This window comes from Lycium ferocissimum, chromosome 10, assembly GCF_029784015.1.
Source record: "Lycium ferocissimum isolate CSIRO_LF1 chromosome 10, AGI_CSIRO_Lferr_CH_V1, whole genome shotgun sequence".
Taxonomy (NCBI): domain Eukaryota; kingdom Viridiplantae; phylum Streptophyta; class Magnoliopsida; order Solanales; family Solanaceae; genus Lycium; species Lycium ferocissimum.
The window spans coordinates 12,536,203-12,553,066 of NC_081351.1; the positions used below are offsets into that span (position 1 = coordinate 12,536,203).

At 35.3% G+C, this 16,864-nt stretch overlaps 1 protein-coding gene and 1 pseudogene across 3 annotated transcripts in view; both read left to right on the forward strand.

Annotated features, from left to right (window-relative positions):
- LOC132032487 (THO complex subunit 7A-like) overlaps positions 1 to 13,473 on the forward strand; it is a 68,937-nt gene extending 55,464 nt beyond the window's left edge. The window contains exons 2-4 of one of the 3 annotated variants that reach the window (XM_059422110.1): positions 6,293 to 6,488; positions 9,804 to 10,411; positions 13,104 to 13,473. In XM_059422110.1, the coding sequence (XP_059278093.1) occupies positions 9,818 to 10,411; positions 13,104 to 13,220 (711 nt within the window). In that variant the 5' untranslated portion in view covers positions 6,293 to 6,488; positions 9,804 to 9,817 and the 3' untranslated portion in view covers positions 13,221 to 13,473. Of the gene's footprint in view, positions 1 to 6,040; positions 6,489 to 9,803; positions 10,412 to 13,103 lie in introns of those variants that run through there. The other 2 variants (XM_059422109.1, XM_059422111.1) reach the window with 2 other exon arrangements.
- LOC132034610 (elongation factor 1-delta 1-like) lies at positions 3,507 to 4,516 on the forward strand (annotated as a pseudogene).
- Positions 13,474 to 16,864: the final 3,391 nt, after the last annotated feature.

The following is a 16,864-nucleotide window of genomic DNA, read 5'->3' on the forward strand; positions in this document are numbered from 1 at the left end:
AGAAGGAAACGTAATGTTTATTACGTGAGTTTCAAAATGGGGAGTTAGGATAGTGTTTACCGTTATTTACGGTGTATTTGAGAACTGATACATGCAAGTTACTGTTGTATCCATAATGGATAATTTAGAAAATTAATTAGCTATTATTATTAATTAAGATAAAAGGTAGTTATTAACATTAAATAGGTTCTAAAAGTAGCTATAACAAGTAAATTTTCCTACATTTTATGAACGGAAAAGGGCCAAATATACCCCTCTACTTTGGGATATTGTTGAAATTCATCCCCTGTTATACTTTTTCGCCATACGTACCCCTACCTTTTGGTAAAGTTCTAAATATACCCCTCATTCTAACCGATTAGACAAGTGGCAGCCATTAAATAAAATCCCAACCCACCACTTAAAATAATCCATACCCAACCAAAACCCAAGACCCGGCTGACCCATTTCCCTCTTAATTTTTCACCCACCATCCCCTGTTGCCACACACTCCTTTTACCAAAATCATCTTCTTCACAAAGCTACCACCATAACACCATGTGAACTTCACAAAATCATCTTCCTCACTAAAACAGCCATGAATCACCCTTAAAACCACGTGAAAATACCAACAACAACTTCAATCTCCTTCTCTTCTTTACAACAAGCCAAAACACCAACATAGAAACTTCAAATTTCCAAGTGTTGTTGAACTCAAATCTAACTGATACCTGCCAAGAAAAATCCCCCAATAAATTTACTGAAAATATTTCAAACGTATAGAGCTAAACCAAGAACCGACAAATACAGATTTCTTAGACAAGAAAATCCGAAAAAAAAATACAGGGAATTTTCAGGAATGTACTGATCCAAGAATTTTCATTGATTCTTTTTCTTTTGTCTATCATTTTCATTTTATTTTTTTTTGGTGAAAATTCTGAATATTTTGTGTTCCGTGACCTAATTCTTAAAGAACCCAGTTGTTTCAGCCATTCGTACCATTGCCGTCGTTCGATGAAACTCTTATTGCCGTCGGCTTCATTGTCAGACCAGTAGCAAAACCCATGCCTGAAACTTTTTTTTATCTATCCATTTCCTATCATTTTTTTTGGATTTTCTTGTCTAAGAAATCTGTATTTGTCGGTTCTTGGTTTAGCTCTATACGTTTGAAATATTTTCAGTAAATTTATTGGGGGATTTTTCTTGGCAGGTATCAGTTAGATTTGAGTTCAACAACACTTAGAAATTTGAACTTTTTATGTTGGTGTTTTGGCTTGTTGTAAAGAAGAGAAGGAGATTGAAGTTGTTGTTGGTATTTTCACGTGGTTTTAAGGGTGATTCATGGCTGTTTTAGTGAGGAAGATGATTTTGTGAAGTTCACATGGTGTTATGGTGGTAGCTTTGTGAAGAAGATGATTTTGGTAAAAGGAGTGTGTGGCAACAGGGGATGGTGGGTGAAAAATTAAGAGGGAAATGGGTCAGCCGGGTCTTGGGTTTTGGTTGGGTATGGATTATTTTAAGTGGTGGGTTGGGATTTTATTTAATGGCTGCCACTTGTCTAATCTGTTAAATTGAGTGATATTTAACTTTACCAAAAGCAGCAGGGTACGTATAAAAAAGATAACTGGGATGAATTTCAACAATGTCCCAAAGTAGAGGGGTATATTTGACCTTTTCCGTTTTATGAATCATAACATCTATCAGAAATTGAGGAATATAAAGTTAAATGTGTCTAAAAAAGGTAGTTCGGTGCACAAAACATCCCTCATTTACATAGGGTTCGGGAAAGGGTTGTACCTGATGGGCCATGTAAGAATGCAGGGCAGCTTTATCCCGATAAAGATTAGGTGCTGATTCAAGATCGAACTCGCGACCATGAAATACACGAAGAAAACTTATTGTTGTTCCAAGGCTCCTCTTCACAATGCTAAATGTTTCTTAAGCTATAAAAATGAACATTAAATAAATCCAAAACATTAGTATATATTTTATAAACAATGCAAAATGTGTAATATAAAAAATTTAAAATAAATCTAAATATGAGTTTTATTATTATCGAATGATGAGTCATGTCCGATATATTGTGATATACGAGTAGGCGGTCTAGGTAAACTAGCTATGAGGACCGATAGACGAGCTTGGAGTATCTGATCAACTTGCTCGTGCATATCTTGTTGCATTTCGTGTCTTGCTTCTTCACACGCTCTTCTCTCATTTCTTGTTTCATCTCGTCTAATACCACGTTGTATGTCCACCTTCATTCCTGCAAACAATGTCCAACACATTCTTTTACCTCAAAGATCAAAGTCAAGATCTTCAAGTTGAGATGTTGAAGCGGAGTATGCATCAACATGCCCGTAGAGAGGTGCCTGAGAACCAAGATCATACATATGCGTCTTCTTAATCCCACCCACTTATTCAAATAAATTTGTGAAAAATCAACTGTAGAAGGTTCACTAAATCCATCTTCGTGCCGAAACGCATGTGATCTTAGGCATTATGACATCCCGAAAGCAATAAAATATGATATAAATCACACATACAACAACAGCTTCCACTTCGTTGATCTTCCACAAATTTATTTGATGCCAGACGGGGGGGGTTCATAACATATCATGGTCATGGTTCTTAGGCACCTTTCTAGGGGCATGTTGGTGCATCCTCCACTCCAACATCTCAACTTCAAGATCTTGACCTTGATGGGGGGTTAAAAAAAGTGTTGGACACCGTTTGCAAGAAATAAGGAAAAGATAAGCATGAAATGAGATAGGAAATAAGACAAGAATTGTGTGAAAAAAGAGACACAAAATACAGTAAGAGGTGCAAGATGAACTGATGCTCCAAGCCGGTCTGTCAATACGCATAGCTGGTTACCTACACCGCCTACTTGTACATCATAACAATTCAGATATTACTTGTCATCCGATACGAGTCATACTAAGATGTATTTTATGTTAAAAGCCATATTTTGCATTGTTTTTCTCACCTTTATGATAATGATTTATAAATAACTAACACTTTGATTTATATAAGTGTGCTTTTAGATTTTCCAAAGCTATAATTTAAAATAATTTTTACTATAGAATTACCATTCCATTAGTGATATTGCTAATACATTGACAATCTATTACTAACAAATGTCTTTTTGTTACTGAAATTAGTAGTGCAATTTATAAAAAAAAAATAATAATAATAAGTAACCACTAATGTAATTTGAAAAAATAAGTAACCATATTTCCTAACGAATTTGAAATTCATTGGCAAGTTAGAAACGAATTACCCATAGAAATTCTTTGTAACTAAAATTACTAAACACATTTTTTTCAGTACTACATTTACCTATCCGGTTACTAGCTATATTTGAAATATGAAGATCCAAATTTAGTAACGCGGCTTCTATCTGTCAGTAGAGGTACTAAAGGTATACCAACCGAATTTTGATTGTAAATTTACCAATAGAAGTCTTAGAGCCAAGTTTCAAAAGTTACGAATTTTTTTGTTGTTTGCCAACCTATTTGTAGTTGGTAATGTGTCCAACGAATTCAAATTTCTTGGTGAAGTTTATCAACGAGCGTTTTAGCAATGGATCAATATCTGTCAGTAATCGGTTGATAACTCAATTTGCTGGGATTAGTTGTTGCTTTATTGTTTGGTAAAGATTTATTGACATCATACTTATAAACAAGATAGTTTGACATATTAAATGTTTTGCAGCCTGATGATGATGACGATGATGATATTGACCTCGTTGGAGACGAGACTGAGGAGGAAAAGCAGGCAGCAGAACAAAGGGCTGCTGCTGCTAAGGCATCTGCCAAGAAGAAAGAGAGTGAGTTTTGTTTTTTGATCATTAATGTTTTTATTAAGTTGTATGCTGAACCCTTTCTGTCGACAATTTCTTAATGAGATGGAAATAGCAGCATATGTATGTACAAAATGATTGTCGAGGAAAAGAATGAAAAGACTGAAACAAAGTGAACAAATCTTTATTTGGATGGAAAATGTGCCCTTCTTATGATATCCCCCGACCCCTTCCCTCCTCTGTTAATAAAATAAAACTCTCAATGAATATAGATTCCGTCAACAAAGGAAAAATCACATACACACAAACAATAAGGGTCTTTTGTTTTGCTACTTGTGACCTTTCCAGGTGGAAAATCATCTGTTCTTTTGGATGTTAAACCTTGGGATGATGAGACTGACATGAAGAAGCTTGAAGAGGTTGTTTGCAGTGCTCAGATTGAAGGGCTTTTCTAGGGGAGCATGTATGAGTTCTTATTTCTAATCTGTACCCCTCTTATGATGAAAAATATAGCCACACCATATGTTTCCCACCTATTTGCTGACAACTTCTCCTTTTCTTTCTGCTTCAGCTAAATTGGTTCCTGTTGGCTATGGGATTAAGAAACTGCAAATCATGCTTACCATTGTGGATGACCTTGTTTCAGTCGATGATCTCATTGAGGAACGTCTAACTGTCGAGCCTTGCAATGAATACGTGCAGAGCTGTGACATTGTCGCGTTTAACAAAATTTAAGGGCCATGTCTGGCAGCAATTTTTGTAGTTTTCATATGTTACTTTTGCTTCTAGTTTTTATTTTTCCATCTTTCATCCAAGTTTACATGGTCTTTCGGGGCAGAAATTTAAGTTGCTGTAACTGTTATATGTCTTCCGTACTATTGAAGCGGAGTTGAGTACTTAGCTATTGTTGTGTACTCACGATATTCTTTCTGATAAATTTTGAGGGACCATGGCAAATGGTTTAACTTTATGCTCCTCTAGTTTCTTTTCATCTTCTTTTCCTATTTGCTTAATAATTGGTAATTGAATCCAGAACTAAATTTGGAGCTATTACAGAACTAAGCAGCCATTATCTATTGCACCTTCACCATTCTTCAGCCAAAAGAAAAACTTATGATGCAGAATCCTCCACGTCTGTTTGGTTTGAAAGATTTTGAGCTCCTTAAGGAAATGGAGTTTTTACGCCTGATGATGCATAATTGTCTTTTCAATTTTGATATGTCTGCATTTCACCCTTATGGTATATATTCACAAATTCAAAAGTGAAGTGTCTAATTCTGCATTTTCAATGTCCCCGTGAAGAGGCCCACTTCCCACACCTCTTCCCCCAGCGAAGCGAACGTTGGGGGCCTAGCCTTTTTACCCTCTCAAACAAGCGACTATCCTTCTCTCCAGCCCTAAAGTAATGAGAAAATGATTTGTAACTATGAAGCTATGAAGTATCATAAAGTACAGAGCGCTACTTTTAAAACGATCGTTAAGGTCATTCACTCGATTCCCTCGGTGGCTCTGCTATCGATGGATCAAGATATGCTACCTGCCTATCATGCCGAAAGCGCTGTTGGTGGATATGCCAAAATTTAAATTGTTCACTAACACATACCTGAATTGTTCACTTTCCGATTTGGTATCAAGTTTTGAACATTTTATTTAATTTTATAATACTCACAGGCCATCCACCCCCTAGTTCGGAGAAGAAACTCGGGGATAGAGAGAGCAAGCAACTGGATGCTTCTCGAATTATGTCGGGACTTTTAACGATATCAATAATTAAGTTCTCATTTTACCCCTGCACTAACTGAGCTAAATGTTAGTTTGGCCCTTAGTCATCCCCTTCTTCATCTTTCTATATAGTAGAAATTATAGAGTGAGTACTGGACCAGTCTCAGTGCAAGTTTATATAGTAGAAGAATTCTTTTCAGTGTTGCTCCCTAATGTATGTTTATTTTTTAAGTTGCACCCTACTCTTGTGGCTTCGTAACACTAACCTCCCTTGTAGTTTGAGATATTGCGTCACCTCCCTTATTTTAATATTTTTGTAACAAAATCAATTTAAATGATAAAATAACTATAATATCCCGAAACTACCCTTATCCACCTTTTATTAAACTCTAGGCTTTAAATGCAATCATCCTTTCGATTTTTTCCAAAACTGAAGAGGATTTCAGTAATTGCTAGAAATGTCTTCAGTTTTATAAAAAATGAGAGGATAGCTTTTAAAAACCTAAAATTTAATAAAAGGTGACAGATAAGGGTAGTTTCGGGATATTATAGACATTTTATCATTTAATTTAGTTTCATTGCATATATGAAAATAAGGAGGGAAGTTAATGTTACATAGCCAAATCTGAAGGGAAGTCTCTGAATTTATCCTTCCTATTTCTCTTCTTCAACCCAGCCGTCTCTTGATTGTTAGTTGGCAAAACTCAATTTGTTGTTGTGTTTGGAGCTCAAAATGGGTTACAGTACTAAATTTGGAAGATTTGTGTGGTGGAATATCAAACAAGAAAGGTAACTAACAATTGTTGAACAAGCTTGAACAATGAGTTTGAATTTCAAATTTGACTTTTGTGGAAAGTTTGGATCAGGTGTTGTTTAGACTCGTTTGAAATCGTTTTATTAACGAGATCTTTTACAAAATTTGAAGTCGCTTGGTAGGGATTTGACTAATTTTGAACAAGAATTACAACTACAAACTAGAGGAGAGGTTCGTCTCTATAGCTAACGACATATTATACACTTATTTTACACATTATATAAGGTAGATATACATTATATTTTTATATAGATCGGTGGGGTGCAAAGTATTATGTTGAGAAATAGTGGTGTCGGAAAATCTGATTTTTTCCTCTCAATTTTGCAATTCTACCGTGCATTTTTGGATGATCTCGTAGATCTATCTCCATATTATTTTTTGAAAAATGTTGACATTTCAAAATTGGAATCTTTGCTGTCTTTTTATTTCCCTTTCCTAATAATCTCTTGATGTATTGGATCTTTTTTCAAAAACTCTCATATCAACATTAGTGAAAAAATATTTTAAAATAGTTTAGTTGATCAACTATCTAAATTTTCACCTCATTTGGCAAGGTTTGATTCCCACCTTGTATCTTTTCCCAGTTCTCCTTTTCCTCCTATCCCCTATATAATAAAAAAATATTTTGCAAAAAAAAACAAAGAAATTCTATCGAGCAATTACTTCATCATATTTAAAACGCCAATAACTGAATTTGATCAAAATAAAAGCCTGTTTGGATAGGTTATTTTAGATGCTTTTAAGCACTTCTATAGCGCATTTGGCTAAAATAAAAATATATTACTCTACTATTTCACACGAAGAAAAAAAAATATAAGAAAGCAAAACCCATAAACCTCGCCCATAAATAGTCAGAACAGCAAAAACGAAGAGTTTTGCTGAAAAAGGGGTTGGTTTTATCTTATCTCACACATAAAGTATGTCTCTCTCTCTCTCTCACACACACTGTAATTTGCAACTGTCAATTAAAAACTAGTTACGAAATGAGTGGTTTTATTGCCGAATTGATAGTAATAATTACCAGCCAAAAATATCTTTTAATTCCAAATAATGGTTATAAAGGATCTATGTAGGGAGAATTAACCAGTTAGGGATTGAAATGGTTATGGAAGATTCATATAGTTAGTTGATTTAATTAGTTTAGCATCTTTAGGACACAATTAATTGATCGATTGATTGATTTGAAAAAAAAAAAAAAAAAAAAGCATCTTATAAATGGCTTTCCATTTTGTACTTCTCTGATATTTTATTTTCTGTGAATGGGTTTATGAATTTGCTTGATGTTTCCTTGCTAGGGTGTATTTGGTATAGATTTTCCATGAAAAACTGTTGTGCATTGAGAAATTATATGTGGGTTATTTCTAGTAGGGAAAAGATGCAAATATACCCCTCAACTTTGCGATTTAGAGCACATATACCCCTCGTTACAAAAGACTACTATGATTTGTATGTGGTATATATACACCACTTTTGTAACGAGGGGTATATTTGCAGCTTTGCCCTTTCTAGTATTTGGTTGGATATAGAAGTAATTGAGGATAGGAATTGATGGTAGTGTTTTGGTGGTATTTTTGAGTTTTGAAGGTTGATAACAATGTCTAATTGTCCGTTGAATTAAATGACATCAATTAGGGGTTGAGATGGGGTTTGATTGATAGAACTGTTGTTGCAACTGAATCCTGGAAGGGCGTGAAATGGTTATGGAGGATTCATATAGCCGATTCCAACTAGTTTGGGATCCTGGGACCCAATTGATTTTGATTGATTTGTTGTTTGCAAGCTAAAAAAAAAAAGCATCTCATGCTCCCAATTCTATTTGAACTTCTTGAGCTCTCTATTTCCTCTTGATTTGTTGTTTGCGACTTGTAATTGACTTACCAAAGGCAGCTCGTGCACTCGCTTTTTAAAAAAAAAAAAAAAAAAAAAACTTTTTGAGCTCCCCATTTTCCTCTTCCAACAAGGGTGGTTTCGATGTTGATCCAGATTATTTTTGTGATTTTTATTTTCTGGGAACGTCCCGTATGAGTTTATGAATTTGTCTGATTTTTCCTTGCTAGGGCGCATTTGGTATAGATTTTCCAAGAAAATGTTGTGCCTTTGGGTCTCTTCTCTCTCTCACACACACACACAAAACAGTAATTTGAAACTGTCGATTAAGCCTTATGGTTAGAAAGGATTTGTATAGGGGACGATTGAGATGGAGTTTGATTGGTATAACTGTTGTTACGACAGCCCCCGAAGGAAGCCAGGATGGTTATGGAGGATATATAAAGCCGATTCCAACTAGTTTGGGATCCCGAAAGTTTATTGACTGATTTGTGTTTGCAAGCTAAAAAAGGCATCTCGTGCTCCCAATTCTGTTTGAACTTCTAGAGCTCTCTATTTCCTCTTGATTTTTGTTGTTTGCGACTTGTAATTGACTTACCAAAGGCTTTCCATTTTGTTCCAGATTATTCATTGTGATTATGTAAGTTCTCTAATTTTTATTTTCTGGAAACGTCCCGTGTGAGTTATGAATTTCTCTGATTTTTCCTTGCTAGGGTGCATTTGGTGTAGATTTTCCGTGTTGAGTCATTTTCTAGTGTTTGGTTAGAAGTACGTGAAGTGTGGTAATGGTATTAAGTGGAGAATAGAGGATAAGAATTGATGGTAGTGTTTTTGTGGTACTTTTGAGTTGTGAAGGTTGACAACAATGTCGAATTGTGCGATGAATCAAATGACATCAAGTAAGGGTTGAGATGTTTATAAAGGAAAGGACTTTTACTAGTAACCAATGCAATTTGTTTTCTCCTTTTATTGGAAATTGTTCTCCAAGGATAGCTCATTTTCCAGATTTCAAGGTAACCAAACACTGGAAAAAGATTTCATCAAGAAGACATTTTAAAGGGAAACACTTCTCATCTTGCAAACACACTATAATCACTGTTATTTTCTTCCAAATAGTTTGTTTTTATCTCATTCTTCCCAACTGTTTGTTGCCCTTGTGCAGTCTTATCAGTGTCTGTTTTTCCCTTTCTTCTTCTTATATCTTTAATTTGTATCATTGCTTTTTGGAAATTACCCGTGTGGGAGATCCTACTCTTCAAATCTGTTACCCAAAAAAATATCTCATCTTCCCTTTTTTTTTTTTTTTTTTTCCTGATATATCCAATTCATCTACGATGATAGATTTCTTTTTGAGTCTGACAAAATTTGGTGAGAAACTCCGCCTATGTTAGTGGCTTGGTGTTCCATAGTGTCCTGGCCTAAGTGAAGGAGGAGGGTTGAAACTGGTTGAGGGCCGCTGTAGAAGTATGTAGTTATAATGTGATGAATCTCTAACCATTTGATATAGAGGATTCATATCACCTACTACAACTAGTTTGAGATCCAGGGATAGTTGACGTCTACTTATTTGTGTTGTTTACCTCTTCAGAGCTGTCAAGTTTATCCACGATTCTATGTATTCCATCGGGAACTGATCCTTTGAGATGGTTTTTCTTTCAGGATAGGAAACTTAAATGTTGGCGAGAGGCAGAAAAGTTCCTGGGAAAGGGGAGACAGTGGGTGCACATTATGCTTTTGGCCCGCTTGAAGATGATTTAATTATTAAGCATAGACTTCTCACTCGCACAACAACCACTAGAGGTGAACCGCCGCTGAAGAAACTTCAGAAAAAGTTTACCGCTTTTGCTTCAGAGGTAGAGAAGGAAGCTGATAACTATGGTGATTGTGAAAGACTTGCCAAAGCTTTCTTGCAAGAGCTAAATACATTTGAGATTCCGCTCCTAAAGAGCAAAGCAGTCATAGATGCAAACCTTAGAGAGAAAGAGAACTTTAATGACCTAAAAGATGAGATAAATGGGCAAATTTTACAAGCTCAGGCTGATATAGAAGATCTCAAGAGGCAACTTGAAGAAAGCAAGATAGAGAGACAGCACAAAGAAGAGTGTGAGGCCATCAGGAAGTTGGTTGCTATGCAGCCTCCAAGATCTGAAACTCAGAAGGTTATTACAGAGCTTGAGAAAGAGATAGCAAAGTTGGGGGCAGAGAATGCTGCTAGTTCAAGAACACTAGAGCTTCGTAAAAAGCAATTTGCGCTTCTATTACACGTGGTACGTATCTTTCTATAAAATAAAATACTCCTGATTTCTGCAGGGAGTTTTAGGTGGAAATTCTTAATTGCTTCTATTGAATTATGGTAGCTAAAATAGACTCTAGGAACCTAAGAGAACTGACATAATGCACTAATGAGCAACAGGTCCACAGCTTCTGTAGAGAAATAAAGATAATTTTCCTTCATTAAGCTATTCACTTCGGAATTCACAATTTGCATACTTTTTATGTAACTTTAAACCTGTTAAATCGAAAAGAGCCTCTCTCTTTACCTGACTTTCCCTATTTGCTTTGACTGCGGTTTTTTTTCCTTTTCTAATTTGGTATTAATGTCAACTCTATAATTTTTATTAAAGCAATGATGAAACTCCGGTGAATTCATATGAAATAATTATCATCAAAACAAGTGAAAATGCAAGGCTTCACAAAGTTCTCTTTTTTTGCTTCTACTACTGATGGTCGTTTATTAAGCATCATTTTTGAAAATTCGGGGTAAACATGAACCACCGTAGGTCACCGAACCCTTCTCAGAAGTCAAAGGTTAGCTTCCTAATTATTGTTTGTGACCCCAGGGAACTTGATGTTGAGTGTTTTGTCCTTTTTTTTTTTTTTTGGTGGATATAACCATTCATTATCCAGAACTCCGATCTATCTGAATCGCGCAGAAAAAGTCCCATTAAAGGGGGGAAAGTGCTCCCTACCAAGATTTTTTCCATTAGCAGGGTTCGAACCCGAGACCTCAGAGAGAAAGGGGGGGGGGATCTGATCCATATTACCACAACCCTTGGTGGTAATATTTTTATCTCGTTAACAATTCTATAGTGACTTTAATTTTCATCTTTTGAATTGGTTACTTGAGGGTCTTAGCATTTTTTTTTTTTGGGTAATTAAAGGATTTTTATTAATCACCAAAGTGCATAATTACAAACCAGTAGCAGCTATACACAGCATGCTAACATCTCAATACACATCACACAAGCTAAATAGAAACTAAAACTATGAATTGCATTATGTATTCTAGGATTAGCTCTAACATAAGCAGCATACACAATCTCCTTTGCTATAGCTTCCCAATTTCTACTTTGCTTCTCAAATATTCTTGCATTTCTCTCAATCCAGATGGCATATGTGACTTCAGTGCAAACCAGTTTGAAGATTTGAGCTTTCTGGGATTTACCCTTAGAGTTGTGAATGATCCATTTCTGGTGCTGCTCCTAATTGCTAGGGTCATATTGTTGTATTTGCGCCCGTTGTCCTACTCTTGTCCACACCCTTCTAGAAAACTCACATTGCACAAACAAATGTTCCCTTGATTCATCTTGCATTTGACAGAGACAACATTTAGGGTCCACATCTATCCCCCACTTAGTTAGTCTTTCAACGATAAGTAATCGTCCCAGCAGTTGGAGGCAGATAGTAAAAATAGCTTTGGGCCTTGCTGCATTTTGGTACATAACACAAACATTTCAAAGTACATGATTTGAATGTCAATGAAGAGATTCATAGCTTTTTGTCTGGTGACTTAGCACGGAGTTTAAGAAAGTAAAGAAGATTTTTGAATCTTGTGGTCTTAAATATGCCATGTGGAAAGTTGAAATTAGAGAGTTGCCCAAAAAGGAAAGAGACATTCTTTTTGAAACGGGCTAAAAAGGACAGTAAGACAAACAAATTGAAACAGATGGAGTACAACATAAGACAAACAACTTAGAGCCTCCTTGCCGATTCTTGCTAGCAGAATTAGTAAATGTGGAAGAGAAAATAATTGATTTATCACACTCCCAAGTGTTAAAAGTCTGAACCATAGCATTAGGTCAAGGCCTTGGGCCATTGGCAAGAATCTTAGTAGGTCTTTAGACATAAAAGTTTGATATTTGAAAAATAGTTGTTGGAAACTGAGTTGTGTTTGGACATGCATTTAACTTGAAAAAAGTTGATATTTCGGAGTGGAAAAAAAATTCACTTGAAGAACCGGTCAAACCGCTTTTTGTTACCCTTTTGAAAAAAAGGTCAAATTCAATTTTTTAACTTGAAACTCATCTTCAAAAAAAAATTCAATAAATCAGTCCAATATATACCCAAACACTGTTTTGAATTATTTTTATTGGGAGAAAGTGAAATTTGTATGGACGTCTCGGGTCTGTATGTTCCCATCTATGCCTTTTAGTTTTCTTATTAGATGGAATACGTAATAAGTAAAGGTTAGAAGGGCCTTAATGTTAATGGCACCCCTTATTGATCATTTTGCTTACAGTATCTTTAAGGGGCTTAAAACATCTCAAATCTTGAACAGTGCTGCTCCATCACTGTGTAGGGCTATGCTGGAATTAGTTTTGGCCCTTCTTTCCCCGTTCCTTCATCTTCCGCAATATAATGGTCATATTATGCTAATTCACATTTTGAGCTTTCACTGATTTAGATAATATTCAATTATTCTCTAGTTTATTGTCACCTAGTGCAACTTCCAATTACTATAAGTGAAGTGTCAGGCTAACTTTTCTTAACACCCATGCAAAAGAACTGATGTGTAATAAGCAGACGACAGGATCACTATTGTAAAGGATCCAATGTGAAATTTTCTATGTTTGTAGATAGAAACATCTGTGCAAGTGCTTAATATTGTATCTGTATCTCGAGACCACTTTGATTAGTAATTATGGATATCTTTTGCTGATGTTCATACTTTTTCCTTAGGTTGATGAGTTGCAGAACACGATAGAGGAAGAACAAAGGAGCTTGGTGGAAGAGTTGAGGAATGCAGTTGATGATCATGATAAGAGTGGGGGTCCTGAAGCAATGGCTGTCGATTAGCAAGTGATTGCACCTAGACTCTGTAATTATAAGCTTACTCGTTATGCATCATCAAATTGAAGCATCTGTCAGAAGATGGTTGATGTTGGTCTATTTACATAATGACTTTGACGAGCTGAAAATACATTAATCCTACAACACTAGCAGTAGACCTCTTAATGCAGTACCTAATATTGGATCAACTCTTCAAGTGTTGTAGCTTTTTGTCTGATGCATAACTTACTTCATATTAGAGAATCTACTTCTCAGCATTCATATAAAGTGCAATGCTAATACTGCATAAAGATACTGGTGCCGGAGAGGCATTTGCTTCTTCATGACAGTTTCTTTCAGGTTATATTAGGTTTCCATTAAAGTAGTTCAACAAAGTTTAATCATTCAAGATTGCTCAGACTCAAGTCGACACACTTTTGGAAATCTGAGCTCTATCCTCGGAAGTATGGGATAAGTGGCTTCATTTTGATTTGGTGCTGTCGCCAGGTCACAACCTTGTCCTGAAGTAGGGATAGAATTTACTATTTTACAATGATGTTGAAGGCATAATCCAGCAGGCTGAAGGAATCATGTTTGGTAGGGTCAAGGGGATGTGAAGGCTTTCTTAGAATTGAGCAGGAGATATAGATATCACATTATGCTGCACATGTAGCTTTTGGTGTATTTCTGGCATCTTAGACACACCTTTACCCTACATGCACCACATACTAAGATTGTTAAGATTATTAAGAATATCAATACAGTAACTTTTATTGTCTTTCTATATCTCAGTTTAATGACTTGAGTCTTCACATGCACCACATACAAGCCTTTCCCAGACGACAAAATACCTCCTACTAGGTACAGTTTTTGGTTAAGATTATTAAGAATATCAATACAGTAACTTTTATTGTCTTTTATAAATTTGAAAATCGATAATATTTGGTTTGTTTTAAGACTTAACCGAGTAATTATATACATTCATAATTATTTATATATATAATATTAACTTTTCATAAATAATTAAAGATATTTTATACAATTATTAATTTAATTTTGGTCTACATTTTTAGCCTTCCCAGACGACAAATACCTCCTACCATGTATTGTTCGTATTTTAGTATTTGGAAGAATGTAGAGAGAGAATTTTTGTCATCTTAAGGCGGGTAAATTAAAAACCCTAGATTTTCTTAGTTTGGTTAGGAATTTAAAAATTCGCCGTAGAAATTGGTTTGGTTATGGTTTTAACCAATAACCGACCCAAACCGAACCATGAACACCCCTACCTCCTACCAATTGTTGTATTTTAGTATTTGGCACCCTTTGGCGGGCCCCTAGATTTTCCGAGGAATAGCGTATGTCAAAGAGCATTCTTTTTCTTATATTATTTTGACAATGTAATAGCTTTTCATTATGCTATTGAGCGATGGGACTTGAATAGTTTCTGGTGTAGAAATTTTCAATATGACAAGTCTTCTATTGTGCCATCTTGAGTTTGACATGCACAAATTGGTGTGGCTAGAATGAAAGATGGAGTAAATACTGATGGCTAGAATTGCATCTGACTTTCTTTATTATTGATGGACCATTCTGTTTTTTTTTTTTGATTGAGATGGCATTCAGTTTAATAGTTTGATTGGTTATCTATTTCACTTCACTTAAATGTTATAGATGACTTTAATTAGTCAACATGACCTCCATTCTTCATAGTTTAGAAAATTCTCGACTTATTGAGCGTCAATGAAGATTTAATTTTTAGATGCAATTATGCAAATTACAAAGTATCAGGGATACCTTTTTTTAGCTAGTGTGATCATTTGTCCATACTAAATTCAACTTTAGGATAGAAAAATTTGGATGAAATGAGTAATAAATTATTCTAGTGGAATGTGTTCTTTTTGGTAGTGGAATGTGTTTTTTTTACCAAAAAAATAATTAAAAAGTGAGAACCTTGGTATTACAATTAACAACCAATATAGAGAATAAAGACGAGTTACAATTAACTCATTGAACTAATTTCAAATTAGATGTTCATATAGAAGAATAAATACCCCAATTGGTGCAGTATTCTTCTTAAAACATCACAGTATTCAACAATTTGTACCTCCTAATTAATAACAAAAAAATTAAGGAAATAAAATAAGAAAAGTATATAGATATTGCAAGAACTCCGTGTATGTATGCTTCACAAAGGAAAAACAATGAGGGCTCTATTAGAATGAAATGAACTGAGCACAATAAAAATGAATATCAACTTGTCATTTTCAGATTGAGCTGTAACTAATTGATATTGCCTAACATTATTAATTTTGAAGATGCAAGGACTTCAAGATTAGAAGTGCAACCTTGCAACTTGGTGAATAGGCGTTATTAACAGTCAAAAAAATGGAATAGACAACTCTTTTCATTTCAAAGTGGAACAAAAATAAACTTATGGTACCAAAGTGTAATTTTCTCTAATAAGAATGATTAATTGTTCACCTCACCAATAGCCATTTTGCATTGGGGGTACCATACCAAAATTAAAATTTTTGACATTTTGTTTTTTGTTTACACGTAAAATCGTTTCAGTTGAATTTGTACACGTGGATCGATGTAACCAAAATTATGAAATAGCAAGTAATAATTAAGAAGACCATTGTAAGTAAAGAATAAGCTAGATGTGTAGCCTAGGCCTTGGAGAAGCTTTGAGCTAGAGTCTCCGGGCGGTCAATTACTATACCCTCAGCGAATTAAGCAAGAATAAGCAAATGCTAAGAAGAATATGAGTATTTTGTTTTGTTGTCTAATGTTTTTGATGCCTTACAATAGAATGAGAACTCCTATTTATACTAGAGCTATGGAGTGCATGATCCACAAATCATCCCCCTTAATTACCAATGTTAATGATGCAATAAAAAGTAATTAAGTTGACAATGAAATGGTAATAAAGGGTATTAATCATTTAAGGCTAGAGGAAGACTTGGGATTTCACATAACGATTTCTGCGTTGATACGACGCTTGGTGAGTTGGCGTACTTATAGGGCCTTATAATTTCTATCTACGACAGCGTTCACCAAATTACCTCTCCGGAACATCGTATGCTTTCCCGAAACCCCTCGCTTGCTGACTCAAATCTGACATGTCACCATTTCTACGTGTCACCTTTTGATACGTCCACTTGGTGTTTACGGATTTTGCTATATACAAATAGTCCTCCCACTTTCTGGTTACTCGCTGAGATGTGACCAGGGAGTGGAAGATTTCTCCTTCTTGCCGTAAGTCATGTAACCACCCTCTCGACTGCCTCATTAAAAACCTTGCCGGAAAAATCCAATTGGGACAAAAATCAGCCAAAGGAAAAAAGAGTGTAGTACTTAGGTATTCATATGACAACTCCCCCACTGGTTTTTTTTACCATCAATGGCCGGTTGGTGTTGAAAAAGTACCACCACCACAGAAAGTTTGATCTTGAATTTTTAGTGTTCACCGAAAACTTTTAATCTTTGAGTTTTGACTCTTGGATTTTTAGTCCCCAAAACTTTTAATTTTAGAGTTCTCGTCTCTAGGGTTTTTAGTTATACCCGAAACTTTTATAACCTCGGAGCCTTGGAAACCGGGGATATTAATGACCAGGAATTTTCATCCGGCCTTTTAGCCATTTAATTGGACGGCTTTATAAGAGAGAGCC